The following is a 13,274-nucleotide window of genomic DNA, read 5'->3' on the forward strand; positions in this document are numbered from 1 at the left end:
CAAAGGCTTTATAAATGGCATGGAAAATAAGTACCCCATGGCCAGCATCTATTAACAAGATGAACATTCTGGGCACACTGTTTCAATAACTCCCCCTGGCTCCCAGAGGTATAATTAGGGTTGAATTTTTCATGAACGGAAACATCATATTCTTTGTCCACTATGCTGTGCTTTGTGCTTAACTATTTCCAGCACTCCACTCAGGAAAACAGAAAGGGAGAGAAGAGAGTCTTGTCCTCAGCAAAAGGAAGTGATGCTGGGGTTTGCTGTAAGTGTCCCTCAGGCCCTGCCATGCCACTGGGGCCACTTCCTGGCTAGGTCTGCCTGCTAGAGCTCACGCTGAGGTCGGATGAGGATTCAGCAGCCTCCTGGAGCTGAATCTCCCCAGCAAGACTTTCAGGTTTTGAAAAAAAACTGAAAATGTCCTGAAAATATAGAAAAAGAAAAAAGAAAGAAAATATCCTTCACGTTTAGTCCCGAATAGATTTACTTACTCCATAATTTTTAAGACATTAAAGGAAAAAAAATGACATGGCTGCAATTTTTTTTTCTGGACCGATCTTGTTCATCCTCCTGGCTTATCCAGTGGGGTCGTATCTGGTCTGATTTGCTGTCGTATTGGAAATGTTTTGTTAATGGAAATCAACAGCCATTGCCTCCAGAAGAATCTTACTAAAATATAAATCTAATCATGCCATTCTCCTGCTCAACACCTTTTGGTGGTTTTTTATACTATGGAAGAAAGTCCAAGCTCCCCAGCACAGCCTATGAGGTCTTCATGATCTGCTTCTAACGGTCTCCATCCCCATTTCCTGCCTTTCCTGTAACAGGCAACCCACTCTCCTGCCACTTACAATTATTTTAAATTACTTACCGTTCTCTAAATGTGCCTTTCTTTTACACAATCCTGGAACACAATTTCTGCTAATTCTCCAGCTGGCTAAAGAATATGTCAAAAGTTAGGTCATGTTCTGATAAAATAGATGTGTTTCAACCCAAAGCCAGCTTCTTATTTAATGGGGAAATACTGAAGACATTCCTGCTAAAGATTAGAACAAGGCAAGAAAGAAATTGTTGCCACTACACTTTAGCATCAGAAAGATAAAATATCTAGAAATAAATTGAACAGGAAATGTGTAAACCTTTATGTGCAAAACTCTGAAACACTCCTGAAAGTCAAAAAGGCAGGCCTAAACCAATGAAAGGTATAACGTATTCTTGGATAGGAAGACAACATCATAAAGATTTAAATCCTGCTCAAATTATTTAAAGAATTTAATGTGATCTCTACAAAAACACAAAGCTTTCCTCCTCCCCCCACCCCCGCCCCCCAGGAACTTGCAAAGATAAATATGAAGTTCCTATGGAAAAACAAAAAGGCAAAATTGGCCAGGAAAACCATGAAAAAAAGAAAAATACTGGAGAATATGGTATAGCCTTATCATATATTAAAACATAGTAGAAATCCTCAATATTTAAACTAATTGGTGCCTGAAGAGACAGACCAATGGAGCACCACAGAAAGACCTGGAGTAGGACCCAAGTACATATATCAATCCAGTACAGGATAAAGGCAGTGTCTCAAATCAGTGGGGAAGATGGGTTGTGTAATAACTGGTTTAAGACAACTGGCCAGCCATTTGGGAAAAGATCACACTGGACCTATACTTCATATATCTTATAGTAAGATAAACTTCAAATAGATTAGAGATCTACACGTAAAAAATGAAATCATAAGTACTGAAAGAAAATATGGATGGATTCCTTTAAACACCTGAAGGTGGTTTTTTATTTCTATTTTTAAAATATATTTATTTATGGCTGCATTGGGTCTTCGTTGCTGCGCGCAAGCTTTCTCTAGTTGTGGCGAGCATGGGCTACTCTTTGTTGCAGTGCACGGGCATCTCGTGGTGGCTTTTGTTGCGGAGCACAGGCTCTAGGCACACGGTCTTCAGTAGCTGTGACATGTGGGCTCAGTACTTGTGGCTCGCAGGCTCTAGAGCGCAGTCTCAGTAGCTGTGGCCCATGAGCATAGTTGCTCCACACACGGCATGTGGGATCTTCCCGGACAAGGGATTGAACCCGTGTCCCCTGCATTGGCAGGTGGATTCTTAACCACTGCACCACCAGGGAAGTCCCCTTGAAGCTGGTTTTTAAGCTAACCTATTCTTGCTTAATGTGAAATTCTCTCTCATCCTTCTGAAGTTTTATTCTCTTGATTAACTGTACTTCCTCGGGTGTTCATTCTTCTCTCTGCTTCATTAGTGCTGTCTTATGTGATCTCGACTTTTTTCAGGTGTTTTGTAAATTTTGGTTGCGTGTTCATTTTTGCAATTGAGTTGTCCTGAAAGCCTGTCTGTGCGTGTGCTATTATTTACCAGTTTATCATCACTGATGCAGGCAATGGGTGACACACAGCTGCCTGGGGAGAGTCCAGATTTCTGGATGTGGGGACCACTGGTTTCTTTCTGAGTCATCGTCCGGGAAGGATACTGCCTGCCTGGTGACCTAAGCATCTACACTCACTGCTCCCACCTGAACGCTGACACTTCTGTCACCTACTAGTAGCATAAGCAGTGGGAGGTGGGAGATGTTTTGAACCACCTGTCTGCTTCTCCTGTCTTATCCCAGCCAGAACCCCTTCAGATCTCTGTACCCACCTTTCCCCAACACGGAGCTCCCCCTAGAATCCCTTCCTCCTTTTTGAGTCCTTTCCTTCCCATATTTTGGAATTTGGTTTCCTCCTTCAAATCAATCCCATTTGCCTTCTGACTTTCAGGTATCTCTCACAGTTTCCACTAATGGCACCACCTCTTGTTTTCCAAGATAGTTATGAATTTTTAAAAGGTACACTTTCTTGAATTTCTAGGGATTTAAATGAGGAGACTGCAGTGAATACATATAATTCTCTTGATCCAAGGTTATACTTTGTAAAAAGTATAAGCAGGCAATTAGGCTGCATTGACAAAATTGTCCTTGGGTTCCCAGAATAAGAATGGAAACTGCAAAATTAGGATCTGGATTATTTCCCATTAATGATCCTAAGGCTGCAAAGGAAGAACCCTAGGGAATCATGGTGTTCTCGAATCCCATTCCTATCAGGGATTCCTCTATCATCCATTGTAATAACAATGACTTGGGTGCCATTCCGTGATGCTATGGTTGGCTGGAAAACATTCAGATCCATAGTGCTCAGAATCTAAATCAATCCCATTGATCATAAGATGATAGATGATCCCAAGTCACAACCCATATACCTGGTAATTGCCACTTTATCCAAGGAAGACATCTTCTTTTTTTAATTAATGAATTAATTTATTTATTTTTGGCTGCGTTGGGTCTTCATTTCTGTGTGAGGGCTTTCTCTAGTTGCGGCGAGCGGGGGCCGCTCTTCATCGCGGTGCGCGGGCCTCTCACTATCACAGCCTCTCTTGTTGAGGAGCACAGGCTCCAGACGCGCAGGCTCAGTAGTTGTGGCACACGGGCTTAGTTGCTCCGCGGCATGTGGGATCTTCCCAGACCAGGGCTCGAACCCGTGTCTCCTGCATTGGCAGGCAGATTCTCAACCACTGTGCCACCAGGGAAGCCCCAAGGAAGACATCTTTAAAGAAGCTTTAATAAGAATGTTAAATGTTTTGCAGGTAAGAGCTTGAGAATTACAAATGGGAAGCAGTCATCATGGCAGAAAGAGGTTGAATTTATCTGCAAACTGATAGGGATCTGTGTGGTACAGGAGAAATTGCCCATGAAAGCAGTAGAGGTAATAAGAATACCCACACTATTCTACCTTCCCCAGCTCCTCTGAGAAGGAGCACTAAACAGTATCCCTCACCACCCGTGGGCTCCTCCTGCCTGGCCCTACAGAAGGTAAGAGTGGAAACCTCAGCGCTGAGAAATTCTCAACTTCATTTGCTGGTGGTGCTGGAACCTGGGTGAGCTCCAGGCATGTCGCCAGACTTTGTCATATTGGCTTCATCCCAAGCTTCTCAGGCCAGGGCAGGTGGATCTACCCCAGTGGAGCTTCTCAGCATCCCAGGAATATGAGCAGCTGTTACATAAAAGTGCTGCTTTTATCTAAAATATCAATTTTTCCAGAAAGCTTCAGGGGAAAACATCACAATTTTATGTAAACAAACAAACATAGACATATTATGGAGTAGAAGGCAATCTCACCATTAATTTTTAAGATAAAATATGAGATGTCAAAGAAATGTTATTTGATTCTCCTCTTACCTTTTTTCTTGAAAGTTTCACTGGAAGAGTTTGGGGAGCCACTGGGGCAGATACTGTAGACAGACTCACTCAATACCCACCACACACTTTCCTCTTCTGCTTGCCTTCTGGTCCTGCAGCCTCTGAAAAACTAAAAACTACATTTTCCAGATTTCTTTGTAAGTAAGGTTTCCTAAGTTGTGCCGAGCTAATGTACCCATTTGAGACTACCTGAAATCAAGGACAAAGGTGATTTGTCTGTGGTGTCTAGAACAGTGCCATGGTGCCCTTCTCTTGGCTAAGGACCTTATCTCTCCTCCCCCCACCCCTCCCTGCAAAGATAGTGTAAAGAGCATAGATAAAGACCCAGTTCTCAGTATGGACTAGCCCCTACTTATCTTCCTGAGATTGTCTGTTCACTCATTGTTCAAGAAAATACCCTGAATCCATTCACTTGGAAATATCGAGGCTGTAGTCTGTTGTCAGGATCCAGGAGAGAGATGATGAACTTCTTAACCATCAGTGGTCCCCAGATTGGGTTTCCCTGGTGGCGCAGTGGTTGAGAATCCATCTGCCAAGGCAGGGGACACGGGTTCAAGCCCTGGTTCCGGGAAGATCACACATGCTGCGGAGCAACTAAGCCCATGTGCCACAGCTACTGAGCTTGCTGTCTAGAGCCTGCGAGCCACAACTACTGAGCCTGTGTGCCACAACTAGTGAAGCCCATACGCCTAGAGCCCGTACTCTGCAACAAGAGAAGCCACCACAATGAGAAGCCCGCGCACCGCAACAAAGAGTAGCCCCCGCTTGCTGCAACTAGAGAAGGCCCTCGCACAGCAACGAAGACCCAATGCAGCCAAAAATAAATAAATAAATTTATTTTTTTAAAGAAAGGTCTTCAGATTGAAGAGAGTGAATAGATTCCAGAGGTGTTCAGGAGACAGAATCAACTGAGCATGGGGACAAAGAAGTGAGGGTCAGAGTGATGACACCAGGGTTTCTGGTCTGGCCAGTTCCCAAGTCAGGTAATACAAGATGAGGAACAAGTCTGGAGGAAAATAATGAATTCAGCACTGGAAATGCTGAATTAGGTTTTGTGAAAAAAATCCCAGAGTGGAGATACCTAGTAGACCAGTGAAATACAGACCTAGAATTTGGGAAAGTTATTTGGTCTTGGGAAGTGGATTCAAGAATCTTAAGCACATGCAAGTTAAAATTACAGGTCCTCACGGGTAAGTGAATGACCTGGTGGGCTTTTTCGTGTGCCTTTCCCATATTCATTATAAATGAATAGTGCTCACTTTGCATCTTCAGGACCCTGAGTTGACTGCTTAACTGTGTTTAATATTTTTTTTTAGAGAAAGAATACATGGTTGCTGAGTTTAGGCAGCATGTAGGTAGGAAGTTTTCTCCAAAAACCACTCTTTTAAAATTTAAGCTGGTAAAGAATTACTAAGTTCAGAACCTGAATACAGCAAAGCAAGGAAATGGAAATGAGAAAAACTCTGTTTCCAGGCAGTGTTCTGTGCAGTTTTGATGTATGCAAGGGGTAAATAATACGTGGGATCAGAGGGAGAGGATGACCATTTATTGAGTGTGCCTAGCCTTGGGCCAGGTGTGTGCTCTCAAGTAATCCTCCCAATAACTTGGCTTTACAGGGGTCATCAATTGATCAGTCAATCAATCAATTTATCAATCCTCAAATACTCTTTGAACTCTGAGTCCAGGGCTTGGCCATACAGAGCAAGACCAGCCCAGATCACAGGGGTAGACCCAGTCCCTCTACAGCCAGAGAATACAGCGGTTGTGGTTTGGCTGCTTCTCTTCCTCCTCTAAGTCCCCAAACCTGCAGGAACAGGTCATATGTTCCAGAATGTTTCTGACTTCAAGAAAAAACTCACCGGGAGGTCCCTAGGATTAGCCAGTCTTTGGGGGACTTTACCATCCCCTCTCCCATAACTGCCGCCAGCCCCAGGCCATTCCAAATAAACCATCTAAGTAAAAGGAGTGCCCTTGTTATGCAAACAATTATCCTTAGCTTACCCTCACTCCACCTACCTCCCCCAGTCAGCTCATGGAGAAATTCTGAAGCCATAGCAGTAAGCAAGTTGGGATGGCTCAGGATTATTTTATTGTTCATTTTCACTTCTTAATTATGGAAAATCTCAAATACATATGAAAGTAGAGAAAACAGTATACACAAATTCTCGTTTACCCATTACTTGCATCTATTTTTATTTTTATGCAAATCCCAGGGAGGGTGCTTATAACTTCATTAGTAAATCATGCAGTAGATATCTCTAAAATTCAAAGATTCTTTTATTAGAAGCATAACCACAATACCATTATCAACATCAAAAATTCTCAATAATGATCTAATATCATCTCACTTATGTTTATTTTACTCATTGGCACTTTTCTACAAAAACAAGCATTGCATTTCCATCTTTCTCTTCCCTCTCCTGGCCTGGAAGCAGCCCCCTGTTGCTCAGGTAAATCGCCTGGCCCAGCTATACAGGTGTCCCCATTTACATCCCTCCCAGTGTGACTCTGGTCCAGGGACAGTCTTTTATTCCCTTACTTGAGATTATTTCTTATGTTTAAGGGAAATTCTGAGTTGCTTTCAGAGCTCTCAAGCTGGACAGAAAATAATTATAACCAATTTGAAATTCCAGCCCTGATTTCAAGATCCCTCCAGGGTATTCATTATTTTATTTTCACCGTGAGCTTTAAACATTGGGTCCTTTACTTAAAAGGCGCCCTTGGGTTTGGTTTTTACCAACAGCCCAATAAGCAGTTCCAAATTCTGAAGTACAAAACCAACGTTGTTTAGAACAGCTTGTTAGCAAAAGCCCCCTGCGATCAGGCTGAGAACCTGGTCGGAAAAGAAAACTCTATGCAAAAGCCTCATTGACTCAACTGAAACTTACATTGGACATCAACATGTATATCTAGCATTGCATAAGGGCTGCGAGGAAGTCCCTACTTTCAGGGACTTTCCCCTTTAGTTGAGAGGTAAGACGTTTGCACAAATCAGATGACTAACAGGGGCAATCTAAGGGCTAAAGGAGCAGCTCAGATCATGGTCTGAGCACTGTTCCCTCAAGCTGCAGTGGACAGGGCAGGTTCCTGGGGAGGAGGGAATTGTGCCCGGAAGGCTGGGACAGTCTGGTGGGAGGAGAGGTTGCATAGGGGGAGGGGAGGGACAATGGATGCCACAGGACAGTAACAGTGAGACTGGGAATAAGTGATGGGTTTCAGGCTCCAAGCTGTGGGGCGAGTTATGGTAGAGACCAGAGCTCTGGCAGGCAGGGTGATTGTCTGGAGGTCAGAAGCTAACTTCTGAGTACAGGAGCCAGGTCCAAAGCCAGAGCAAGCAGAGCCCAGCATTGGAGGACAGTGTGCCGGGTCAAGGTGGGAAAAGAGACCTTGGGAGAGCCAGGTTGGGGTGCAGGAAGAACTGGCCCCTGACTCCCCACCCAGCCAGGAACGCCTGCCCTAACTGGCAGCCCTCAGCCCAAGGGCAGAGCTTTGTGAGCCCTTCCTGCTGGCCTTGAGCTCCACTGGGTGCCCAGGCTCTGTCCCCTCCCTGACCTCTGCTGATCCAGACCTTTGCCCAAACTCCTAGGTTCTTGCTCTCCAGTCTCCCACCCAGCACCCCTAGTCCCTGCTCTTGCTGGAGCCCTGGATGGAGACCTGATTGATTTAGTGCCTCCCTCTCCTCCGTCTTCTTTTTTTTTCTCTTCTCCGCCTTTGACTGACCTTGGACTCCTCCTCTTGCCTCCTGAGCTTCAGACACCTTGCCTTTTCTGTCCATTTTTGCTCTTCTTTCTGAGCCTGACTGCTGCCCCTCGGTCTGCAGCCCTACATCTACTTCATCCTCACTTCCTGACAAACTCAAACTGTGTCATTAAATTTTAACATGAAATCTGCTCTAAAGTGAATTTTAATAAGATGATGGTGTTTGGTCTAAATAAGAAAATGGGCTTATTGAGTGGTCCCTGCATGGCCAACCCATGACTCCTTTGACAGACAACCACGTGGATCTGGTTTTCCATGCCATCCTACACTTCTTTGGAGTGAAATCAGAGCTTAGTACTGTTATTTCAAATGTACAGGAAGGAAAATATTTTTCTTTTTCTTTTTTCATTAACTCAGTTTCGAAAATAGAAGCTCCTGAGCCAGATAATGCCTTAGATTTCTTCCAGCTTAAACATTTGTTTTTATGGCCTTGCTTTTGCTAAATTGAATAACTTGAATAAATTTCACATAGCTTTTCAGAAACGAACAGGGTTTTGCGTAACTTTTTATCCTCAGTTCAAGTATGCCATGGCTTTAATGAGTTCGCTCACTCTACACTTTATGTCTGAGCGTCTGAGACAGTTTCTTTCTTTTTTTAAAATAAATTTATTTATTTTATTTATTTATTTTATTTTTGGCTGCGTTGGGTCTTTGTTGCTGTGCGGGCTTTCTCTAGTTGCAGTGATCGGGGGCTACTCTTTGTTGCGGTGCACGGGCTTCTCATTCCAGTGGCTTCTCTTGTTGCGGAGCATGGGCTCTAGGTGCGCGGGCTTCAGTAGTTGTGGCTTGCAGGCTCCAGAGCACAGGCTCAGTAGTTGTGGCACAGGGGCTTAGTTGCTCCGTGGCATGTGAGATCTTCCCGGACCAGGGATCAAACCCGTGTCCCCTGCATTAGCAGGCGGATTCTTAACTGCACCACCAGGGAAGTCCTGAGACATTTTCAAGTAAGAAGCTGTGGAGATTGAAATAGTTACCCCTGCAGCAAAATCAGCCTCATGTTACAGGCCAGCCTGTGACTATGAGCCCCAAGACACTGGGGTCCCATCCATGCTAATCCCTGGTGAAGAGTGGACTCAGTAGAGATGTTTCTCAGGGCCCAGCACACCTGTGTGAAGAATTGGCCACCTCTTACCCACACTGAGGTTTATGTAGCTGAGAAAATTCTGGAAGTCCTGTTCAAAAGTAGAGTTGGAATCATAGCCAAGGTAAACTCTACAAAAACAGATTGCCCATCTTGCTATACAAGTCTGGATATTTTCAATTACGAGAGAGGGAGAGAGAGGGAGAGGGAGAGAGAGAGAGAGAGAGAGACTCAAAATAAAATTTATTAAACAAAAGAATTAGTTGGTTGGCATAACCAAAAAAGTCCCGGGAGTATATGGCTTCAGGCATGGCTGAATCGGGGGCTCAGATAATATCTACAGGAAACTTTCTCTACCTTTCTTGTTTTTGCTTTCTTCTGTGTTGGCTTCATTCAGAAATAGACAAATATGACCACTAGCAGTTTCAAGTTTTTATTCTACCAGCTTAACATCAGAGGTAAGAGACTGACTCTTCACTTTTTTTTTTTTTTTTGGTTGGAAAGTATTACTTTTATTTTCATTTTAATATTTTAACATTTTCTTTTAATTGCAATTAGACAAAAATGAAATTTTCTTCATATTGTTTTAACAGCCAGATGTATCTTACTTTTAAAGTCTATGAACTAGTTAGTGGACAGTATTTTAATTATCTGGTATATTAAATTTCAAAGTTTTAACATTTAGCAAAATTTTGCTTCACAAAGTCACTTTTTAGAATGACAGGAAATATATACAACTTAGAATCCATATTCAGACAAATGCCCCGTTCCCTTCCTCAAAATAAAAGCTTTAAAAAGTGCAGTATAAAAGTTTTAGATATGAAGGCACTGCATAACTCTGCATTATATGGCTAATGTCTTGCTTAGCAGCAAGAGTAATGAGAATATTCTACATTTAATTTACTGGAGCATAAGAACCTTTTTGAGGAAGGACCTAGCTCTCATCAAAGAAAAAGAACTTTTTGGCCCATTTAGTTAATGCATTCCTTTCCAAGACTGCTTTTAAAAAACTTACCTGGAAAAGCTATCTAAAATATGTCCACCACAAATATGCCTAATCTTATTGTGCATGAATGTCAGGGGATACAGAGAAGAGTACTACATGTGAAAATATATATAGTTCCAAAATAGTAACTTATCTATTATGATAAAGCTAAATATATCTTTCCAAATCCACTGTTTTTATGTGAATGCTGCCAACAACAGATGACCTAGCAAAACAGTTTTAAAGAGTTAAGTTCATAGTATTATAAATCTAACGAACGGAACGAAGTCATTATACTCTCCTGTTCTTAAACTTAGGGAGTTTGTATCTGCTCTTGACCTGCTGAATTCACTGGGTAATAATGATGTATGATTCATGGAGTGTTCTGATGTCCTGAGCTGTTATAAAAACAAAAATCATAGCCAGAGGACCTTATAAACAATTAACCACATTTGTTGTCTTAGAAACCAAACTGAATGCTGTCTAACATTATATGAACTGAACAGTAGCCATAAGAGGCTTCAAGGTGGCCTGGAAAATCAGATCCTAGAGTTCTTGGTAGCATCCAGTTGACTTCAAATCCCTTCTTTAAGGGCATGCCATAAAAAGAATGAAAACTTGCCCCTTAAATCAAACCAAATTATGTGTTATCACAGGAAGACACATTTTAGTTGAAGTTAACTTTGTTCTTTCAAAGATTGGTAAAATAGTGATCCAAAGATTATTGTCCAAGAGGCTAAGACATCTTTACAACCTGGTCTAGTGATTCATTTTTCTTTATAAGTGCTTTAATTACATATAGAGGAAAAGAAAATAATATATATGTTTTAATCAGATTAGTTTCAGAACAAATAAAATAACACATTAGAGAAAAAAATTACTTCAAAATAGTTGTATTTATATTCCACAATTTGCTCAAATACTGGTTTTCTTATAAACTTTCTACAGGATGTTTTTTAAACAAATTCTTCACATTGTATCTTGACTATGGACTTATGGAATTTGAGGGAAATAGTTCTGTGTGTTTTTATAGCTTAATTTGTACTATAGGGATGGCAGGTGGTCACATGCAGTCCATGTGGGATTCTAACATGACATTTAGTGAGTTTTCTGATGTGGACCATCCCTTTGATGCTGAAGGTAATGCATCTGTTGAAAGAAGTGATTGTAGATTTGGATTACTGCTCTCTGCATCTTCCAGTTTTTCTGTGTTATCTTCCCAATTAATGTGGAATCTTGTGACTCTGGGATTGGATGCCAAAATGTTCCTTTGAAGCTTAGAAAAGTCTGGTTTTACTGGCGGATTTTCCCTTAATTCTGTCTCAGTATATTCATTATTTACATAATAACCAACTCTAATAAATTCTTGACCTCGATAGGTGCATGTAATTAGCACAACTGTTAACACCTACTGCATCTGCATCTGGAATGATTCCCGGATTAGGTGCATCAGCCTGAAATACAAACATATGCCTTCCTGCAGGAACAGGGCCCACTAAAACAGAGTCTAAAACTTGATCGTATTCTTCACTTTCTGCGGAGCCCACATAGATAATTTTCCATTCCAGGTCTTCAGACAGGTCCCCGATGCACTCGAAGGTGATCTCGAACTGGAATGGGTTGTAGAAAGGAGAAGGGTTATCCAGCACCACTACATTGTTCACCTGAACCTTTGCCATATTTTGAAAAAAGCACAAACAATGGGAACGGGGGCTTGTTGCGGCACAATAAAGTCCAGCGCGTGGCCGCTCGGGAGAGCGCAGACGCCCGCCCCGGCGCCGGCCCGACGTCGTGCAGCGGTGACTTGAGAAACTTTTTTCCTCTTTTTATTTACACGGGAACACTCCACAGTGTTTTGCAGCTTTCCTATTTCCTGACTCTTCACTTTTTGTAAGAGCTTTCTTGAGATATAATTCCCATATTAAACAGCTCAGTCTCTTAAAGTTCACCCACTTGATAAGTGAATGGTTTTTGGTATATTTATTCACAGAATTATGCAACCATTATCACAATCAATTGGGAGCATTTCATCATCCCAAAACAAAACTCTATATCCTTTAGCAGTCATTCCCCCTTTCCCAGAGCTCCCACCTCCAACCCTAGACAACCTGTTTCTACTGCTTTGCCTATTCTGAACTGTTCGCATAAATGAAATCAAACAATGTGTGGTCCTTTGTGACTGTCCTCTTTCACTTAGCATAAGACTTTCAAGTTTCATTCATATTATAGTATATATCAGTATTATTATTCCTTTTTCTTTTTGCGGTACGCGGGCCTCTCACTGCTGTGGCCTCGCCCGTTGCGGAGCACAGGCTCCAGACGCGTAGGCTCAGCGGCCATGGCTCACAGGCCCAGCCGCTACGCGGCACGTGGGATCTTCCCAGACCGGGGCACGAACCCGTGTCCCCTGCATCGGCAGGCAGACTCTCAACCACTGCGCCACCAGGGAAGCTGTATATTCCTTTTTATTGTCTAACAGTATTCTGCTGGATGGATATACAACATTTTATTTATCCATTCATTAGTTGATGAACATTTGAGTTGTTTCTAATTTGGGGCTATTGTAAACAATGAAGCTATGAACATTTGTGCACAAGTGTTTGTGTGGACATATGTTTTCATTTCTTTTGGGTATATACCAGTGGAATTAGGGGGTCATATGATAATTCTATGTTTAACCTTCTGAGGAACTGCTAGACTGTTTTCCTAAAAGGCTGCACAGCTTTACGTTCCCATCGGCGTTGTTTGAGGGTTTGTTTCTCCACATCCTCACCAACACTTGTTAGCTGTCATTTTGATTACAGTCACACTAGTGAGTCTTAAGTGGTAGCTCATTGTGGTTTTGATTTGCATTTTCCTTGGAAAGGAAAAGGGGTAAGGAGACTTCTTGAGAGGCGAGCATCGTCATTCCAGACATGAAGTTTGAACTTAGAATTAACTGAATATTTACACAAAAGAGGCATTCAAATCAGAAGAACTTGATTAAAAGAAGTAATTACTTTTAATTGATAAATGTAAATGTTTTCTGCCCTCAGAGGGAAATGACTCTGAAGCAAGATATGGTCATATATATTTCTCATATATATCATACACCACACACACACACACACACACACACACACACACACACACACACAGATACATGCATACACACACACAAAGAAAATTACATTTTATGCCTGAGTTTGGGTGGGT

The 13,274-nt window shown here is 42.2% G+C and overlaps 1 protein-coding gene across 1 annotated transcript; it reads right to left on the reverse strand.

Moving 5' to 3' along the window:
• Positions 1-10,975: 10,975 nt before the first annotated feature.
• LOC309813544 (histone chaperone ASF1-like) lies at positions 10,976-11,946 on the reverse strand. The gene is given in 2 exon segments (XM_082638521.1): positions 10,976-11,481; positions 11,483-11,946. Coding segments are annotated over 2 exon segments (615 nt in total). The 5' UTR covers positions 11,759-11,946; the 3' UTR covers positions 10,976-11,142.
• Positions 11,947-13,274: the final 1,328 nt, after the last annotated feature.

This window comes from Mesoplodon mirus (assembly GCF_964341445.2).
Source record: "Mesoplodon mirus genome assembly, chromosome: 12".
In the NCBI taxonomy this organism is placed as follows: Eukaryota; Metazoa; Chordata; class Mammalia; order Artiodactyla; family Ziphiidae; genus Mesoplodon; species Mesoplodon mirus.